The 21901-nt window shown below is 43.6% G+C and overlaps 1 protein-coding gene across 4 annotated transcripts in view; it reads right to left on the bottom strand.

Annotated features, from left to right (window-relative positions):
• Positions 1-8191, bottom strand: part of SYDE2 (synapse defective Rho GTPase homolog 2) — a 47340-nt gene extending 39149 nt beyond the window's left edge. The window contains exons 1-2 of one of the 4 annotated variants that reach the window (XM_059689011.1): positions 6718-8191; positions 6434-6511 (exon numbers count right to left, since the gene is read on the bottom strand). In XM_059689011.1, coding sequence (XP_059544994.1) covers positions 6434-6511; positions 6718-8029 — 1390 coding nt within the window. In that variant the 5' untranslated portion in view covers positions 8030-8191. The remainder of the gene's footprint in view (positions 1-6433; positions 6512-6717) is intronic. The other 3 variants (XM_059689012.1, XM_059689009.1, XM_059689010.1) reach the window with 3 other exon arrangements.
• Positions 8192-21901: the final 13710 nt, after the last annotated feature.

Here is a 21901-nt window from a genome sequence, read left to right as displayed (position 1 = left end):
TCAGATTTCATATCTGTGTATATATATAAAGTAAAAGTTAAAAAATGTAAAAACAAAAAAAATATAAAAATAAGTATGCAAAGTTACAAGGCAAAAAGTCTTTATTCTCTTATTAGTGCACATGTTATGTTATGATTATCAGATTCTTATTAAAGTCATTTTACTTTAAATACCTACAAGAAAATCCAGAAGTGGTAATTAAAATTTTTTACTCGAAAAGTATTTACACAGTGGTGAACTACTCAAGCCAATTTTGTGCTCTCAACTTTTATTTCATAATAAGTCTAGATGACTCACTATTACTAAACATTTAATCATCAACAAACTTTCTGAGAAATTATGTATTCCAACTCTCACTGAAAATGTATAATATATACAGGTTTCTCTCCATCATTTTAAAATTCCTACTATAGAAACAACCTCTGTGCTTTTGCATACTTCTCTTTTAAAAACCTAAGTAAAAGTATTCTCATGAACCTTGTATTTAAGTTTACATAAATACAAGCAGCCCTGCTTATGGAGTCAAGTCTGATAGCCCAGAAGAAATGTCTAGAATAAAAGCCTTAGCCTTAGGTAATAATCTTTTCCAGATAAATCTAAATGGAGAGAGTACAATGAAAAGGGAAAAAGTGCTGTTTCTATCTTTTCTTTTCCCTCCCTTGTGACTAGCAATAAAAACCCTTAAGAAAAAAGCTGTGTGTTACCTTTCGGGACAGGAAAGTAGAGAAGAAAATGTAGAGACTGTTTCCAGATCCACAATAGTAATGAGGAGGAGCAAGAAAAAAGAAGCCGAAAAGAAGAGTAGAATAAATAAGTGCTCCTAAAGGGGTATACTCTAGCTCAATTCCCAATGCTCTGCAAGGCAGTACTCCTCAACCTCTGATTACTTCACTCTCCATCCAGAATCCCAATGATGTGGGCAGGGCAGTATGCTCACAAAGTCTGTTTGCCTTTCTCTTGATAGCAGCTAAACACCAGGCATGGTACCAAATAGCTGATCTTTTTTCAGTCTCACAGCAACTGAGGCTTTGCCAAGTTGAGTAACTTGTCCAAGGTCACAAGCCTGGTAAGTGGAGGGTCTGGTTAGGAACCCAGAACCTCTATGGTTTACCACCATACTATGGTTTGCAGATTCCAAAGTCTCATTTTTATTGGTGAAAGATCAGACCAATATAGCGGAAACTGCTTGAACTTGTCATATATAAGTAGTAAGTATAAATTCATACTTATAAAACTAAAGCAGAAAGAGCTCAAGTGCTTTTCTCTAGTAAGCGTTAGTATCAATATCAGAATAAAGTATGGTTTTTCAAAAGTTTAACAAATGTAAAAAAAGAAAAAAGTTTAACGAATGTATTAAGATAGGTGATTAGGAAGACTGGGAATTGTAGAAACTTACTAATTAAAGTGAGTACCAGCCCAGGCCAGCATGCTCATCAGCACACACACACACACACACACACACACACACACACACACACACACGGAAGGTTCTCAGGTTCGATTCCCCATCAAGGGCACAATACCTAGGTTGCAGCTTCACCCCCTCCCCCCCAGTCGGGGCGAGTGTGGGAGGCAACCAATTGACGTGGCTCTCTTACATCAATGTTTCTCTCTCTCCTCTCTCTCTCTCTCTCTTTCTCTCTCTCTCTCTCTCTCTCTCTCTCTCTCTCTCTCTCTCTCACTCTCCCTTCCACTCTCTCTAGAATCAATGTGAAAAATATCCTCGGGTGAGGATTAACAACAACAAAAAAAGAGAGTACCAAACAGCAGCATCCTTACTGGGAATTCATCAAAATGCAGACTCTCAGGTCCCATGCCCACACATATGAAACCTGCATTTTAACAAGATTTTCAGGGGATTCATGTGCACATTAAACTTGAAAAGCACTGCTCTATAACTGAAACACACACACACACACACACACACACACACACATTGAGTGGCAAAGGTCTAGAAAAATATCCTTAGTGATTCTCAAAACAATAACACTACTTAGAAATGTAGGACTTCCCAATCAACACAGGACCTTCTGCTGAATTTGTAATTCTTGGTTTTCCTGCCCCCAGCAACATAAATGTTCTATGCCACTCTTCCCCAAACAAACATACAGAAAAACAAAAAACTGAACTTGCTTCTAGGGCCACACTGGCAGAATTTTTCGGAAAGGGATTTAAAACTAGAAGACAGTCAAAAAGTATATGCCTATAGCTACTAATCTCAAAGTGCAGATGCATAAAAGAATTTGTTGGAAAAATGCATAAAGATCATTTATCTCATAAAGGTAAGAAATTAGGTGCGAAAAGAGAACAGATGGGTATCTGCATTAAGTGTCAACTTCTGCTCTGGCCAGTTTGGCTTAGTGGAAAGAGCATGGACCTGCAGACTAAAGGGTCCCAGGTTCAATTCCAGTCAAGGGCACATGCCTGGGTTGTGGGCTCGATCCTGTGCAGGAGGCAGCCAATCAGTGATTCTCTCTCATCATTGATACCTCTCTCTCTCTCTCTCTCTCTCCTCCTCCTCCTCCTCCTCCTCCTCCTCCTCCTCCTCCCTTCCTCTCTGAAATTAATAAAAATGTTTTTTTTAAAAAAGTGTCAACTTCTCTTTAAGATATACTGCACAAGATCATATCTGCTAATAATATTTTAAAAGAATTGTCTAAAGATTACAGACAAAATATTAACAAGTTACATGTCCTAAATTTTTTCTTTCACACATCATGAATCAAGAAAAATTGAGTCAAAGTAAGGCTAATTATTTTTTAAGGTGGTAAAAGGATGAAATAGCTCAACCTGAAACTTTTGAATTAAATGTATTTCTGAGTACTATATACTAATTAAAAACTTATTTATAAAGACTTATAATGAAGTATAGTTGGCAAATAGGTTAAAATTCCTTTGTAATATCAAGACTTGCAGAAAGGTTAAAATTCCTTTGTAATATCAAGACTTGCAGAAACTTGACAATATTTACTATGTGTAATGACTTTAGATTTCGTAAATAACCATCTCAATTAGGAACAAATTGGCCAATCTGTGAACATTACATCCTAACTGCATCAAATCACTGGCATTATTATACTACTAAAAGTTTTAGTGGTTCTTAGTAGGAGCCAGAAATCAAAATAAAATACCATTTTGACTCCCATTTGACATGTGGTCTCAAAAATTTCTAAAATACCTACAAAGGTATCTCTATTCCATTATATAGTTATTCTGTTATAAATTCTAAATAGAACTGTATTTTGAAAGAAAATATACTCATAATATTGTATAGAAAAATGGATACAAACCTTTTAGGCAATTTAATATCTTTATACAACCAAGAATGTACTGATTCATCTGGACTGCCCAATTAATTTTTTTTTATTTTTTAATATTTTTATTGGTTTCAGAGAGGAAGGGAGAGGGAGAGATAGAAACATCAATGATGACAGAGATCATTGATTGGCTGCCTCCTGCATGCCCCACACTGGGGACCAAGCCTGCAACCCAAACATGTGCCCTTGACCAGAATCAAACCAGGGACCCTTCCGTCTGCAGGCTGATGCTCTATCCACTGAGCCAAACCAGCTAGGGCCCAATTAATTTTTTAGAAAACATGATTTAAAAGTAGAATCCAAGTAACATCAATTTGAACTAAGTAAGCATTTAAAGGTAAAGATTTAAAATGGATATAGCAGTTGATGAAAAAATGTCTTAAAACTTATTCTACAGTGCCCCCATCTTCTTTGCAAATTTGAGAAAGTTACTTAACCTTCTAAGCCTTGTTGAAATTCCATCCATCTCCTCAATCCAAGCAATTTAATAGAATTGACTCAAACCTCTAAAGAACTTTAGAGTCTCTTGACTTCATATAAATAGGGGTTTTGGAGTCATAAAGACCTGAGTTTGAATCCTCATAATAGTTTGAATCCATATACTAATATATACAAACAATACACTAGTTTGAGTGACCTTGGGCAACCTACTCAACCCTTCTGTTTCTTTGGCTGCTGTTCAATGACAGTTGTCATACCTTCATGGGGAGAGGGGGGTAATAAAGATTATATGCAAACCACATAAAGTATCCAGGATGATTTTAATAACTTTGACTAACCTTCAAAAATATAGGTATTAAAATAATAAACTCTCCAAATCTACACTAGATATGTAAACATTGCACAAATTATTTTTATATTTTATAAAAGATGAATTGATGATTTGAAAGGAAGTAACCAGAGAAAGTTGTTTAAACCAGAGATTAAGCTTTTGCTTATCTTGTAAAATATCTAAAACACCATCACATAGTAATTCTAACGTTTCATTTTAATTTATTTCTTTTTTCAAAATATATTTTTATTGATTTCAGAGATGAAGGGAGAGGGAGAACTAGAAACATCAATGATAAGAGAGAATCATTGATTGGCTCTGCCTCCTGCATGGCCCCCACTGGGGATTGAGCCAAACCAACTAGGGCTCATTTTAATTTCTTTTAAAAGTTTGTTTCACACCAATCAGAAAGGATATATGCACCCCTATGTTCATAGCAGCACAATTCACCATAGCTAAGATCTGGAAACAGCCTAAGTGCCCATCAGTAGATGAATGGATTAGAAAACTGTGGTACATCTACACGATGGAATACTATGCTGCTGTAAAAAGGAAGGAACTCTTACCATTTGCAATGTCATGGATGGAACTAGAGAGCATTATGCTAAGTGAAATAAGCCAGTCAATAAAGGAAAAATACCACATGATCTCACTCATTCATGGACAATAGAGACCATTCTAAACTTTTGAACAATAATAGACACAGAGGCAGAGCTGCCTCAAACAGATTGTCAAACTGCAGCGGGAAGGCCGGGGAGGGTTGGGGGGCAGGAGGTAGGGGGGTAAGAGATTAACTAAAGGACTTGTATGCATGCATATAAGCATAACCAATGGACATAAGACACTGGGTGATAGGGGAGGCTAGGGGACTGTCTAGGGCAGGGGGGGTAAAATGGATACATATGTAATACCCTTTGTAATACTTTAAGCAATAAAAAAAATAAATAAATAAAAGTTTGTTTCATTTAATTATTTTCACAATGAAAAAAAAATCAATTTATTTGTAAAGGTTACATTTATTATTGCTTCTAAAATCCTTAATGTTTACACTACAACTGAGGCCATTAGAAGCCATCTGATGGTAAATGTTTAACCTTTGCCACAAGGATAAAAAATATATTTGAAGTTTTATACAGATTGTTGTTGTGGCTCAAATTTAACTGTCCTACAAAGAGTTAACTGAACCAATATCAGGGGAGGTAAAGTTATAACGTCCATAACTGCAATAAATGATTATAAATACTTTGCTCCTGAAACGTGTATTTTTAATTTGAACTTAGCATAAAGTACACCTCTCTCTACACACACACACACACACACAAATTGCATTCTACTATCCTGTTATTCAAGTGAAATGGAATAAATTTGAGGGAAATTTTTGACAGGTGTGGGGTAGAGATTTATAGATTCAAAGAAACTTCAAGTTTCTATACACTTTAAATGAGTCATTTGATTTGGTCTCATTGTTCGACTAGAAGGTTTGTGAACTTTGCTTCTCCCCAGTTTTGTCTTTATTGGTTAAACAAAGTTAATGTGTACAAACCCAGTCCTGTAAGATCTGTAATTCTTACCAGAGAAACTGCCAAGTACAGTGAATACTTTTTACATTTCAGCATTTAATATTTTAAAAACTCCTGACTTTTTAAGGAGTTTACTAAAGTCATGTCTACTAAAATCTTTATATTTAAGAGTGTAATTCAAAAGATCATCTTGTTTTTGGCTCAATCTGAAGGTATCATACTTCTTTCAGAAGAGAATTTTTGCTATTTACAACATAATTAAGAGATTTCTAGAACTGATAACCTAAGCCTTCAGTGTAAATTAAAAACCACACACATAAAAAAATAGGCATCAAAATCCTATTATAAGGACAAGTATATTTAAGTTTACAAATGACTTTAAATGTCTACAGTTTCTCAAAAAGTATGTAAGGGACATTTTTCCTTTTGATTAAAATACTAGTGCCCCTGGTTTTCCACAATAAAAAAAATTACTACTTTGTTCTTTGGGGGGCGGGAGGGAAAGGTGGAGAGAAGTACTCGAAATCCTACCTGACTAAAAAGAAATGTTACTATCATAGATTTTGGTTGGTTGGTTGGTTGGTTGGGTTTTGTTTTCGGGTTGTGTGTATGTGTGCACACGCGCCTGGGAAAGAGAGAGAGAAAAGGTATAATGAGCAAAATGACAGTTTATGAAACCTGTAAAGTCTACCTTGGAACAAATTCAAATGCACAAACTCCACAAGTCTACGGATTTGCCTAGAGCTACAAAGAATAACAATCAAGGCAGCACCGCCCAACTCCAAACCTACTAAAAGCGTGTGGTGAACTTAACCTTTACTCACTGTTGTGCTTAGGAAGTAGGCACACTGGTTCATAGAGAAGAAAAAAACAAAAGCCCCCGAGTTCCTCATGCCCGCCCTCTTGAAAAAAGAAAAGCAAAACGAGTGAATGCATTCTACTAAATAAGCCCGAAATCGCATTAAGCTGCCACTTACATGACACTTACTCTGGCACGGGCACGTACCTGTCTGCAAAAACATACCTTATTCTTCGCCCTAAAGACAGAAGCCTCGTTAGTAAACCTTGAAGTTCGGAGTGTTAGCATTGTGGTTGCAAACTGTCCTACCTGTCAGCGTAATTCTTTCGTCTGGGGGCACCGAGAGGACTTGGCTTTCCCGCATTTTCAAAGCTCCCGGACTTGGAGAGGTGTCCTGCGCTCCCGTGACTTTGGGGGGTGTCGCCCCGGCGCGACCCTTCATTCCCAGGGACAGCAGGCGTCCTTTGTACATCCATTTCTGCAGCTTCTTGACTGTCACCGCGGGCGGCTTAAGGAAGGGGAGCCCCTCTTGGTCGTCTCCTTTGCTGCCGATCACAGGGGAGCCCGCAGAATCCCTTAAAGTGCTTCCCGGGGAACGGCCGGGGTCCTTGGAGCGGGGACTCGGGAGGCCGTAAGGCGCGGCGGCGGGTGCGCTGCCTCCACTCCAGCCGTCCATCCCGCCTCCACGTGGCGGGGGCTCGTCCCGGTCCCCGCGCGCGCCGCACCTGATACAGCTGTCGCTCGGCCACCGCTGGAAGGGCGCGGGCTTGGCACCTACCCGGAGGCTCTCGAGGCTTCTGCTGCAGGACAGGCGCATCCGAGGAGTCTGCAGGCGGCCTCTCCACGGCTCCCTCGGAGGCGACCAGGGCAGGGACACCTGCTGCCAAGGGCGGCCCCGGGCTCCCGGCTCCCAGCCTCGGGGGCCGGCTCGGCGCTCCGCAGCGCCGCAGGCGGAAGGCGGCTGGCCCGGAGCCCGGGCTCCCGCAGGGCAGCAGCGATCCGCCCAGCCCCGCCGCGCGCCCGAGTCAGGGGGCAGGTCGTGCATAGCCTGGATCAGCAGATAATAGGCCTCTCGCAACTGGGTCTGCAGCCTGCCCGTCTCCAGGCGGCCGCCCTCCGCCCCCGGGGAGGAGCCCGCCGCCGGGGGAGGCGGGGGCCACCGCTCCGCCTCCGCCCCCTCGGGCTCCGGCGCGGACCGGGAGCCGCCGGGCAGGTTCTCGTAGTAGTCGGCTGCGTCCTCGTCCTCGTCCTCCTCCGCGCTGCCCTCCGAGTCCGGCGCGCCGAGCACCGAGGCGCGAGCCAGCCCGCCGCCCCGAGGGGCGGCCTCCTTCCCGCCGCGCGGCCGAGGCCCGTGCGCCCCCGCCGGCTCCGGACGCCGTCCCGCGCCCAGCGCCCTGGGGCCCCGCGCCTGCAGCGACGGCGGGGGCGGCTCCGGGCTCGGCGGGGCTCCGCGGGCGCGCTCGCGTGCGGGGCCGGCCAGAGCACCCCCCGCGTCTCTCTGGGCAGCGGAGGAGGCCGCCACCGTGGCGGCAGCGGCCGCCCGGAGCCCGAGTCCGCCGGCGGCGCGGGGACCTCGCCTCCCCCGGAGCCTGGACAGCGTCCGCCTCAGAGGGTCCGCCATCCTCTCAGCCTCAGGAACCGGGATCACCCCCGCCGCGGGGAGAGGTCGGCGCCCCGCTCGGGAGAACGCGGCGCTGGCGGAGGCGGCGGCGGCTCCCCATGGCCAGCGCGGGCCCTCGCGGGCTGCTCACATACTTGGCATAACTCTGCCGCGGGAAGGGGCGGGGGCGGGCGGCGGCGCGCAGAGCGCATGCCCCAGGGCCGGGCCGCGACGGGGCGCGCGGGCTGCGGGCTGCCCAGGTGCGGGGCCGGGAAGGCGGGCCCGGGAGGTGGGGGTGCCAAAGTACACGCAGCCAGCGTGGGGGTGCAGTGGGAAGGCAGGATAAAAACAAACGAGGTGAGTCTGTCTAGGCTGGAGGCTACAAAGTTTTTGTTAGGAAGACAGAAAGGGAAAGTGCCCTCCTGGCTGCCACCCATCATGTTCACCGCCCTCCCCGTTGCCACCATTGCAGGAGCAAGCCGTAACTTGAGAGAAAACAAAGTTATGAGTACAGGTGTATCTCGGTTCCGTGTGTTCCCGAAACGTTCCCAATCATTTTATTTGCACAGAGAGTTAGCTACTTCAAGGACCTTGGCAGTGGTTCCTTTTGTGTGTGTGTGTGTGTGTGTGTGTGTGTGTGTGTGTGTGTGTGTGTGTGTGTATGAGAAAGGGGGGGCTGGGGGCCGGGAGAGAGAGATCCCTTTTCAGCCTCCCCCCCCCCAATCCATGCGAACACAAAATTAATTCAGACATCAACCAAAACTTGTAAAATGGAGCTTTATTTTTATTAAAGCTGGGTTGAGGAACAGTTGGATTGAAATAGAGAAACACTGTCATTTGGAAATACCAACTCTCCAACATCTTCTATGTAACAGTTGTAAGCTAAAGCACTTCGTGTTGGGATCCATGTGTTGCATCATCTGACTTCAGTAACATTTTTCGGTGTTTACATATTAGAAAGGGCCTTTGTGAGCTGGCTCATGAATGTACTCCTATCTCCTAGCACAGTACTTGCACACAGTAAGTACTCAAGAAATATTTGTTGAATAAAAGCTTGCATAACTGAACATGAGAATTTAGCTCTAACATACTTTCTAAGTATATTTCTCTGTGTAGTCTCCCTCCCCTCACCCCCCCCCAGTCAAAGGCTCCAGTCAATAACTGTGCTTTGATCTGTACTAACTTCGTTGTTACCTGGTCTCTGCCTCTTTGGGATATTTTTGCCTGCATCTCTATCTTAGAAATCTTACCCATCCTTTAGGATTCCACCCAACTAGCCCGGATGGGTAGCTCAGTTGGTCAGAGCATTGTCCTGATATGCCAAGGCTGGGGCTTTGATTCCTGTTCAGGGCACACACAGGAGTCACGCCATGGCCCTAACCCGTTTAAATAGCCTTGGCTCCGTGGAATAAACATAGCGTAGAACTAAAAATATCAGTGGATAGAGCATCAGCCCAGGCACTGAAGGGCCCTGGGTTCAATTCTGGTCAAGGGCATGTATCTTGGTTCCCGGGCTCCATCCCCATTGGGGGCACGTGGGAGGCAGCTGATGAATGCTTCTAACTCCCTCTCCTTTCCTCTCTGTAAAATCAATAAAATATATTTTTTAAAGTAAATGAATGCATAAATAAGTGGAACAAATTGATCTCTCTTTCTCCCCCTCACCCCGCTCTCTAAAATCAATAAGATAGAATTTTTAAAAAAGAAAAGAAGATCCCACCCAACTTTCTTCTTTATAAAGTCATCTCTGATCTCCCAGATGGACATGATTTCCATTCTTCCACACTCCAACAGTACTTTATTTATTTGTATAGTATATTTATTGCTTTTGCTTTATGTAAAACATACCCTATCTCCTATAGAACAAAATTCATAAACTCCTGAAGGGCAGCAACTATAATTGACATTTGTATTATCCACAGAGTATAAAAACGGTATCTTATGTACTGGACATGATAAGTAAATATTTTAAATGTCAATACTTTAAAGGAAATAAATGGCTCTAATTTCCAGTCTATTGCCTAACTCTCCACTAGACCATACTGTTATTGGTGTTGTTTTAAAATTCTTTCAGTGATGGAGAAGAACATGGTTCGTTAAATTATCCTACTTCTGATCTAGGAAAATAGCATGAAATGTTACATTATAATTTGCATACATCACTATTTTTAGTTCTACACTATGTTTATTCCATGGAGCCAAGGCTATTTAATGAATAGTAAAGGCATAAAGTTATGTTCCAGTGAAATATTCCCACAGGAAATGACTGATAGTAAAGCTGCCAATAATGGTGTCTATAAACAATTTGATCTGTATCTCAGAAATTGTTTCCATTCCAACTCTCGGTTGCAAGATCTTTCACTTCTTTGCAGTTAACCTATTTGTTAAGAATAGCATAAGATATGTATGTAAAAATGAATGGAAACATACAACCTTGAAGGTCTAGATGAACTTCATTTTTAATTCACCTTGCCAACATGTTGAGTTTAGGAGTTACAAAACGTATTAGCCAATACAAAACACTGCATTGTTCCAGGCATTACTCAGAACTAGTCTGATGCTGCACAGCACAACTGAACTTACTGCCCCTTTAAAGCTGAGAGGGTTCCATCACAGAAATTCACAAGTTTTAAGAACTATTTTGGTCACAACAGAAATTAACAAGGCAGCCATGGCAATGTGACCCTACTTAATAACCTTAAAAACGCAAATCCCACTTATCTACAGTGCATTACTCTTCAAAAAGTTTATTAAAATTTCATTCTAAGATGATAGTTAGGCCACAGAACTAACATTATACATATTATAATTAAGGCGGTGATCGAACAGAAACAAAAGAAGCTATGCTTGCAAAATCCTGTTTTGTGTTTTAACAATTTATAACTTCTTCCTCCAGTTAGCTGAATTGTCATATATTTCTAATCAACAGATTCCTATGAAGATCAGGTGGGGGCGGGGTGGTACATTTTCCAGTGTGTGTACTTGTTTCTCACTGACTTGGAAATCATTTTGATGCCCCATGAGTGAACATCTGTGTGTCGGCGGCACTGTCGCAAAAGGTGAAGCAACTATGGGATCATAGGTCTCCAGGGAGGCAGGGAGCCAAACCAGACTGGGGCAGGACTGACAATCTGGAAGGGACACGGGAGGGCAGGTTGAGGCAGAGGGCTAAGTTTAGCCGTAGTAGAAGGAAATGTCTAGGTATGTCATGGTTATTTTCTAGGTAATTAGAATGCATTTCTGTCTCACTGCTGCTAGATCTTCCATTTTGCTCAGTGGAACCGAAGGCAAGTTTAACTCTGTCGAAGGCCCAGTTCCCTCTCTAAACGCCTTCCAGGGATCATCTGGTGTAGCAGACCTGCCTGTTCTGCTATGCAGCTCCATCATATTGAGTAACATGGGCTTCAGCCTAAAGCTGACTGCACTACCACGGCCTCGAGAATCCAAGCTGACTGCACTGCCACTATCCTCAACACAGCGATTTTTACTGCTCGTGTTTTCATTATTAGCAATATCTGGCAACTGGCAACATTTCTTACTTCATCCCACCCCTAATCAAAGTGATTTGAGGGGTGAGGTGGGGATGCGGGAAAGAGGCTTTTGCTAAATGTACTAACTTTTTAGAAATCTACAATGTTTAGAATGTTGGCTAATACTTCAGGTTCTCTTATTATATAGGTACACTATGCAGAGTAGTAACTTGCTCAAGGTCACCAAAAGTGAAGGGGAATTCGAACCTTGTCTGATTGCCCATCCACGACACCCCTGGCACATTTCCTCGAATAGAAAAAGGGAATTGACACTTGGTGTAATAATAGCACTTGCACTGACTTGAGCCTTCGTTTTTATAAATTATTTAGGTGGCTGCCTATCAGAAAAGAGTTTAATATGTTATGATCTTTTGTGAAATGCAGTGGAACATTGCAAAGCTGTTTGTTGAACTTTTGAATGCTTCTCAGGGCAGCCCTCTTCAAGGATGTTAAAACCAAGTCTTAGAACCTATTCCCATTTAACAGTAAATTTGCTCAATTTTAAGCCACGGTGTGAAACTGCCTCCTGTAAATGTAGTCTGGTTTTAAAGGTAAGACAAGCTACAGTTAAAGACCTTAAAAGTAAAATATATGCATCCTTAAAACCACACGCGCTCTCAGGTAGACCTCTTTCAAAAGTGAACTGATGGGATAGCCTGTCTCTGCTGAATGACTTGTACGTCAGGGTAACCCAAGGTTGGTGAAGGGAAGTTGTTCTCCTTCAAAAATTGTCAACCGCATAAAAAATGGATAGAATATTACCATTCAGCACCCTCATGAAATGATGGATCTCGGCTAAAACTACCAGTGGCTACTACCATCACAAAGAGAGAGACGCACCTGGTGTTGTGGTCACTGATCAAGCACACATCACCCCTATGAGGTATTCTTCCCCAAAATGAGCCTGTGTCTGCTCAGCCGCAAGATCTGATTACCAGTTTCCAGGAATTTCAGAGAACAGAGGAGCAGGTAAAACAACACTGTGGGACCCGGGCCAGTGTTTTCAGTGGTTAGAGTGTCGGCCTGAGCTTCAAAGGGTCAAGGCCACATACCTGGGTTGCAGGTTGGATCACCAGCCCTGGTCTGGGCACATGCTGGAGGCAACCAATCTATGTGTCTCACATCAATGTTTCTCTCTCTCTTTCTCTCTCTCTCTCTCTTTCTCTCTCTCTCTCTCTCTCTCTCTCTCTCTCTCTCTCTCTCTCTCTCTCTCCCCTCCTCCTACACACTCTCAATCAATAGAAAATATATCCTCGGGTGAGGATTAATAAAAAAATAAAAATAATACCATGGAAATACAATAACAAAATCCAGACTATGGTTAAAAAAAAAAAAAAAGGTCAGAGACCCAGTTTCTTCATTTGCAATGTTTGGACTTTACTTAAAGCCTAATTTAAGTAAACACCTGTTCAAAAAAAATATTATGACCCAATCAGGGAGGTTTGAACACTGACTAGATATTTGATGATGCTGAGGAATTATAATTTTAGTTCTAATTTTTTAAATAGTTCTTTATCCTTTGAAATAAATATTGAAATCTTGATAAAATGACATGCAATCAGAAAATTTGTTTCAAAATAATTGAGGAAGGAGACCTGACATAGAAACATGAAGATGAACTTTGAGTTGATAATTGTTGAAACTGGGTGATGAATACTAGGGGTTTGTTTTACTAGTGTCTCTACTTCTATACATGCTTGAAATTTTCTATAATATATATTTTCATTTTAACAGGAATAAGACTTTTAAAATAGATCCTTGCAGCTGTTTACTGCAACACAACTTTGCAGCAGGCAAATGGTTTACACTGCAGGGATAGCAAGAGAATATTGGAATGTAGGCCCAAGAATTATCATTTCAATCCCAATCTGAGGTGTTATAATGGAAATGATTTTAAATCAGAAGAACTAGCTCAAATCCTAACTTGATCAGTCATACATGTACACAAGAACCACATATCAAGGAGAGCTCTTGTTCACCTTTGCCAATTCCTAATCGTTATTCCTTCCTCCTAAAAATCCACAGCTCTTTTGAAATACATGGCATTAAACTTTACCACCTGCTGCCTCTGCTTTTTATAGCCATCTACCAACTTCCCCTTCATTCATTCTAGTATCTACCTCACTATCCCCTTTCTCTCTGCCATTTTTCATGTCATCATCTTGGGTGACTTCATTATTCACAAAAAAGATCCATCCAATAGCCTGGCCTGTTGTGTCCTTGAACTTCTCTTTTCCTCTACCACCTCCGTTACCCAATCCCAGAGTCACACGGTAGAATCTACACTAATAAAAGAGAAACATGGTAATTGGCGTACGACCGCTACCCTTCCCATTGGCTAATCAGCGAGATATGCAAATTAGCTGGCAGCCAAGATGACGGCCGGCAGCCAGGCAGCTGATGCGAACAGGGAGGCTTCCTTGCTTCAGTGATGGAGGACTCCAACGTTCCCCGCCTGACTTGCCGGCCTCTCAGCGGGGCTTCAGCCAGCCGGACCGCAACATTGTATCAAATGCAGATGGTAAACAAAGGCCAGAAACCTGTTTTCAGCAGCCGAGGCCTCAGAGCTAAAGCTGGCCCAGAATAAAAAAAAAGAAAAAAGAAAAAAAGGAGCGGTTGGGAGCTTCAGTCCCAGCCTGAAAACAGCCCTCAGCCCCTCACCCAGACTGGCCAGGCACCCCAGTGGGGACCCCCACCCTGAAGGGTGTGTGACCAGCTGCAAACAGCCATCATCCCCTCACCCAGGCTGGCCAGGCACCCCAGTGGGGACCCCCACCCTGATCCAGGACACTCTTCAGGGCAAACCAGCCGGTACCCACCCATGCACCAGGCCTCTATTCTAAATAGTAAAAGGGTAATATGCCTCCCAGCACCGGGATCAGCGGAGCTGCGAGGCCTCCCGGCACCAGGATCAGCGTGACAGGGGGCAGTGCCCAAACCCCCTGATCGCCCTGAAGCTCTGTGTGTGACAGGGGGTAGGGCCCCAACCCCCCGCCCCCCACGGGCCCTGCTCTGTGTGTGACGGGGTAGAGCCATAACCTCCCCATTGGCCCTGCCCTGAGTATGAGAGTGGCGGCGCCCCAACCCCCTGATCGGCCCTGCTCTGTGGGTGATAGAGGGCAGTGCCCCAACCCCCTGATCCGCCCTGCCCTGAGTGTGACGGGGCGGTGCCCCAACTTCCCTATCAGCCCTGCTCTGTGCGTGACAGGGGGGAGCTCTTCAACCCCCTGATCAGCCCTGCTCTGTGCATGATGGGGGGAGCTCCCCAACCCCCTGATTGGCCCTGCTCTGTGAGTGACACGGGGGAGCTCCTCAACTCCCTGATTGGCCCTGCTTTGTGCATGACGGGGGGAGCTCCCCAACCCCCTGATTGGCCCTGCTCTGTGCGTGACAGGGTACGGAGCCCCAACACCCTGATTGGCCCTACTCTGTGCATGACAGGGTATGGAGCCCCAACCCCCCTGATGGGCCCTGCTCTGTGCGTGACGGGGTGGCGCCGCAACCTCCCCATCGACCCTGCCTTGAGTGTGACAGGGGGCGGTGCCCCAACCCCCCAATCGGCCCTACCCTGAGCGTGACTGAGGGTGGCATCACAACCTCCCGATTGCCCTGCTCTGTGCATGACATGGGGCGGCGCCCCAGCTCCCCAATTGGCCCTCCTCTGAGCCCAACCAGGGGCTGCACCTAGGGATTGGGCCTGCCCTCTACCACCCGGGAGCAGGCCTAAGCCAGTAGGTCGTTATCTCCCGAGGGGTCCCAGACTGTGAGAGGGCAAAGGCCGGGCTGAGGGACCCCCCCTTCCCCCGAGTGCACAAATTTTTGTGCACCGGGCCTCTAGTCTGTTATAATGAATAACTGCAAATTCTCCAGACACCAATTCCAATTTTCTAGCTCCCTCCCTCTGGCACCCAGACTCCAGTAATACTTTAACCCCACAATCTCTCCAGTCTATCACTGTCCTTCAGTCCTTTCTTCCATGCTTTCCCAGTTTCGATTGCATGGTCCTTGTAAAATCACTCCCTCGCATACAATCTCAACTCTCCCTCCTCTTTCCCATGGTCCTACTCACTTAGCAAAACCTCAACTCTGGTGAGGAATAACTTTCTGATATACTAGTACTTTGCATTGACACTTGGATGGCTTAATGTGGGTGGAAAAGAACATCACAAACTTCAAGTGGTCCCTCAGTGATACTCTACAACTCCACAAAGTTTCCTTGTCTACTCATCCTCTTCTCTTTCTCAACTTTTTGACACCATCACCCCCTCCTCCCTCTCAATTATGACCTTTCTAAGAGAGAACTTCCTCATCCTTCCACCACCAAATCTACCAGCTGGCATTATTCGTTCTCTGAGGCTCCACCAGCCCCCCTTTCCAGTCCCCCTTATCATAGCTGAGCTGCCCCTGCACCTGAGGCCAACTCTCTGGTCCCCTTTACCTCTCTGCTCTCCTCCCTCCTCAGTGACCTCTAGCCACACTAGCTTCCTAGTTCCTCCAAACACACTCCTGCCTCACAGCCCTTGCCTTTGCTCATGCTGTTTCCTCTGCCCAAAATGACTCTGCATGACTCCTTCATCAGGTCTCACTTCAAATGTTTCTTCCTCAGAGGGCCCTTCCCTGACCACTCTGTCTAAAATAACACCTCTGACACGTCCACTTATTTTGATTTATGTTTCTTCATTGTACCTATTACTATTTAATATTATATTCGATGTCTGTTTATGGAACACTACCACCACCCTTAACTGCCATAACCTCGCCTTATAAAATAGTTCCGACAGTGTAGGTCCTCCATACATATTTGTTGAATGAATGGGTGATTTTCATGCCCAAGAGCAAGTTAATATATATTTCTTTTCTCTCCATGGTAAAATCAGTTTGCTATTGTTTCATGGGATATTGATAAGAAGATTAAAAGAAGTAATAGACAACTTAGCTGAACTATGAGAACTATGCTAAATGAAAGAAGCAAGACACAAAAGGCCACATATTATATGATTCCATTTATATGAATTATCCAGAATAAGCAAATCCATAGAGACAGAAGGGAGATCAGTGGTGACCAGGGGTGAGATTAGGGGAGAAGGACTAGTGATAGCTAAAGGGTATTTTATTTTTAGGGTGATGAGAATGTTTTAGAATTAAATTGTGGTGATGGTTGCACAACCTTGTAAATATACTAGAAACCACTGAATTGTACACTTTTAAAAACTGTGACTTTTATGCTAAGCAAATTGTATCTTGATTTTTTTAATGGAGCACTGTTTTCCTTACCTTTTATCTTTAGCTATACGCCAAGCTAATATTCATGAAAAAGAAAAAAATTTAAGGGAACCTTTAAGAGAGGATTGGACATGCACACAAGAACAGCCTGAAAACCCTAGCTGGTTTGACTCCATGGATAGAGCGTCAGCCTGTGGACTGAAGGGTCCCAGGTTCAAATCCAGTCAGGGGCACATGCCCCAGTTACAGGTTCAGTCCCCAGTAGGGAGCGTGCAGGAAGCAACTGATCAATAATTCTCTCTCATCATTGATTTTTCTATCTCGCTCTCCTTCTCCCTGCCTCTCTGAATCAATAAAAAAATATTTTTAAAAGTTAAAAAAAACAAAACAGCCTGAAAGCTGTTTCACTGAGCAATTGCTGTCAGAAATGCTTTCACATACCACATCCTAGTTTTTCAATAGAGCTTTCCATTGGAACTCTACATATGCAACACGTAAGTACCAGTGGTTTCTTACTTAGAGTTGGCTTTTCTCTATCAATTACCAAATTTAAACCTAGGCTTGCAAAATTAAATAAACCAAAAGACTTTTCTGATCCCCCTCAACTTCTCACTACCAAGAAAACAGAGCCCTGGCCGGTACGGCTTGGTTGATTGGAGCTTTGTCCCATCCACCAAATGGTGGCAGGTTCAATTCCCAGTCAGGGCACATACTTAGGTTGTGGATTCAATCCCTGGTGGGAGGCAATCAATCAATATGTTTTCTCTCTCTCTCTCTTTCTCTCTCTCTCTCTCTCTCTCTCTCTCTCCCCCCCCCCCCTCTTTCTCTCTCTCCCTGTCCTCTCTTTCTCTCCTTCCCTTCCTCTAAGATCAGTTAAGGGAGAAAGAATGTAGCACTTAGAAATAACTTTCATTTCCTAAGGGAAACTCATTGTTCTTTTATGTAAACAAAGCCAAAGACCATTACTTACACTTATAAGCAAGAAACTACTGAGAAAAACCATAATTATACGGAGAGAGACAAGTAAGTAAACACATCTTTAGGCTTTTGTATTCTTTTACTGGAGGTTTTCTCTAAGGCACAGACAGGGTAAGGAGTTACATATTACCTAACATTTTGGAATAGCAGTGGAACCACCTCAGGGGAAAAACAAACCAAAAACTTCCTGATAACTTCTCTCCTGATTAAAATCATCTTCTGGTTATTTACTTATATGTAAAGAGGGAACTTCAGGTGAGCACTTATTTATTAACTATTTCAGGTAATCCAGAAAAGAATACGACACTCTTTTTACTACATACAACCAGTTATTTTTCTCCCAAGCTCATTTTTGTTAGAGCACTTATAACTAGTAATACCTCCATGGTTTTGCTTTACAACAAAAAAATCTCAATTTTATTTCGGTTGCTATTTTAAATTTTGGTACATTTATCAATTATGACACATACAAGGAAGTATATGCAAGACCAGAAATGTCCATTCAGTGTAGAAATTGTAGATTTCAAGAAACATATTCAAGTGGTGTTATAGACTGAATATTTGTGTTTCCCCAAATTTCATAAGTTAAAGCCTCAATATAGAGGAATCTGGAGATGGAGCCTTTGGGAGGAAATTAAGTTATGAGGGTGGGACCTTGGTCTGATGGGATTAGTGTCCCTATAAGAAGATGCACCATGCAGCTTGACCCCTGAATTAAGAGAAGAGCCGCCCTAGCTGGTTTTGCTCAGTGGATAGAGCGTCGGCCTGCGGACTGAAGGGGCCCAGGTTTGATTCCAGTCCAGGGCACATGCCTGGGTTGCAGGCTCAATCCCCAGAAGGGGTCATGCAGAAGGCAGCCAATCAATGATTCTCTCTCATCATTGATGTTTCTATCTCTCTCCCTCTCCCTTCCTCTCTGAAATCAATAAAAATATATTTTTAAAAAGGAGAGAGGGAAGGGAAGAATCTACAGAGTCATTATCAAAGCTGTGATGGTGAACAGAAGGGTCAGTACCCTATGAAAACTCAGTAGTTGCTCTGAAAAATAACTAAAGACCTTCATGCAAAGACAGCTTGATCTCACACATCTACAATAGGGTCCAAACTCAGTGCTCACTGGAATCAGGCAAGGTCCTGCCAATGAGTGTACCAGCCCAGGGATAGCAACCAGAGAGAGAGGAAGCCATTTAACCATGGTTATTCAGGCCTGAGGAGGGCCCAAGCCAGTTTTCCAAGCTTCTAATACAAATCCCTTCCATCTTAAAAACATTTTTTATCTGATGAAAGTAATTCTTTCTTTAAAATTATGCATAACTTGGAAAACATAGAAAACCAAAGTGAAAAAAACTCAGATAACCCGTCCTACACACACACACACACACACACACACACACACACACACAGCTATTACAGTGGAATTCAACTTCATACAAAGGATAGTTGCTGCTGGGAAACCATGATTTTCAATATTTCAACACCATTAACAGTATTAAAATTATATTCTGGTAATCCAGAACAATTATCTTAGAGTGTGGTGTTTTATTATAAACTAGAGGCCTGGTGCACGAATTCGTACACCAGTGGGGTCCCTTGGCTTGGCCTGTGGGATAGGACTGAAACTGGCTCTCTGACATCCCCTGAGGGGTCCTGGATTGCAAGAGGGTGCGGGCCAGGCCAAGGGATCCCACCGGTGCACGATTGGGGCCAGGGGGAAACACGGGAGGTTGGCCAGCCAGAGAGGGACAGCAGGAGGACTCCAGGGCATGTCTGGCCCATCTTGCTCAGTCCTGATCGCCGCAGACCCCAGCAGCAAGCTAACCTACTGGTCAACTATCTGTCCCCTGGTGGTCAGTGCACGTCATAGCAAGCAAGCGGTTGAGTTGCCTTAGCATATCATTAGCATATTATGCTTTGATTGGTTGAACAGCCGACTGGTCTACCGAACACTTAGCATATTAGGCTTTTATTATATAGGATGTTGACACATGGTATTTGCTAGTGTATCTGATCTAACATGGCTGAGGGGAAAAAAACATAAAAACTTATAACAAGAATTTCAAATAATTCAACATGGAATGTCATTTCTACCAGAATCTCTATGCAATTTTATTGAAAAAACACACCCAAAACAAAAGTTTTTCTTTACATGCAGAAGGTCGCTAATCTGAAAGCTTTATCTTTTTTCTTTTTCTTTTTTTACTATGCATACCAGTCAGCAATGGCATAATTACACGCCCAAAGATTATCTAAGTAAAAAGAGAACAAAGCTCCTAAACAAAGTTCAATGCATAAGTCAAGACTGCCTAGAGGTATGAGAAGTTTTACATCTCTGTTTACCCCAGGAGTAATGAAATAAATGCTTATTCAACATAGGAATCACCATTATATTTGGTTCAGATACTACAGGCAGGGAGAAACAAGAGAATTCTTGCTTAGATAAAACGTATTAATGAAAACTGAACATACACAGGTCCTGGGAGTTTCTTCTAGACTGTAGTCATGACAAGTACAAAAAAATATCGCGAAGCAATAAGGCCAACTAGTGTTTTGGGTAAAATGCACACTATCTCTTTTTTTTCTTCTTCACACTCTATCTTAATTATCAAACATGGACAGAACGCATACATCACCTATTTGAGGGCTCAGGAAAGTATATAGTAGCAGGTGGACTGGGGAACAGCACAGTTAAAAGGACCACCAAATTGGTGGTGAATTTCCCTTTTTTTTCCCTAGTATCCCTTGATCTCAATGCAATGCAGCCTAGTACCTGGAAGTGGGCACAGGGGCCCCCCAAAGGGAGAGCTCTAGGAGGAGCCCTCCACTCTTTCTCATAAAAGTGGAAGGGAACTCCCAAGCTCAGAGAACGTGCAGAAATCCCTGCACATTTTCCTTCTTCTCTTTGTACTGTTGTAGTCCAGCTCCCAGGCAGTCCCGTGGTGGAGATGATGGAGGACACAATGGGAGCCAAGGGCAGCCCGCACTCTGGGGGAGGAAAACCTTTCTCCGAATGATGGAGCTGTGGCCCGAAGATAGTGGGACACATCCCCGTTGCCTTTTTCTCTCTTTCCATCCTCCTGCTGCTTGGCCATGGATGCCAGCACAATCATAGAAGTCTACAGCAAGTCTACAACTGACACCTTGGCTTGGTGGCCCAAGGACCAAAAGAAGAAGGACCGGGGAAATGAAAAGAACCTAAGAGACTGCACCATGGACTGGATGCTTATGTCTCCCCAAAACTCATACGTTGAAATATAACCCGCAGTGTGACAGCGTTGGGAAGTGGAGCTTCTGGGTGGTGGTTAGGTCATGAAGGTGGGTCCATTATGAATGGGATTCATGTCCCTCTGAGACAGTGGTTCTCAATCTGTGGGTCGCGACCCCTTTGGGGGTCAAACGACCCTTTCACAGGAGTCGCCTAAGACCATCAGAAAACACATATATAATTACATATTGTGTTTGTGATTAATCACTATGCTTTAATTATGTTCAATTTGTAACAATGAACATACATCCTGCATATCAGATATTTACATTATGATTCATAACAGTAGCAAAATGACAGTTATGAAGTAGCAACGAAAATAATTTTCTGGTTGGGGGTCACCACAACATGAGGAACTGTATCAAAGGGTCGTGGCATTATGAAGGTTGAGAACCACTGCTCTAAGAGAATCCCTAGAGAGCTCCCCTTCTCTTCCACCATGTGAGGATACACAGAAAGAAGACAGCCATTTATGAACCAGGAAGTGGGCCCTCATCAGACGCCAAATCTGCCAGTGCCTTGATCTTGAACTTTGCAGCCTTCAGAACTTTGATGAGTAAACTGTTGTTTAAGCCAGCAGCCTTGGTACTCTTGTTGTAGAGGCTTGAACAGACTGAGACAGTTTGTATATGAACTCCTGGGCTCACCACTGAGTATTGTATATGTGTATCCGATCTGGATCAATATACCAATGACTTTGAGAACTGAGCTAACAGATATACCACTACCCAACCCAACTGAGCACCAGATGACCCATATGTGGGACACACCTGAAAAGTGCTCTAAAGGTTTGAGTAGCTGAGCTGACATTAGAACCATATCCCATAGAAGGTGGGTTGAAACTTGTAGCCTTAACCTAGTCAGATTGATTGTTAAAAAAAAAAAAAAAAAAATCAACAT

The sequence above is a fragment of the Myotis daubentonii genome, chromosome 3, assembly GCF_963259705.1.
Source record: "Myotis daubentonii chromosome 3, mMyoDau2.1, whole genome shotgun sequence".
Classification (NCBI taxonomy): domain Eukaryota; kingdom Metazoa; phylum Chordata; class Mammalia; order Chiroptera; family Vespertilionidae; genus Myotis; species Myotis daubentonii.
The sequence above is the reverse complement of the archived record's forward strand: the minus strand, read 5'-3'. Positions and strand labels throughout refer to the sequence as shown.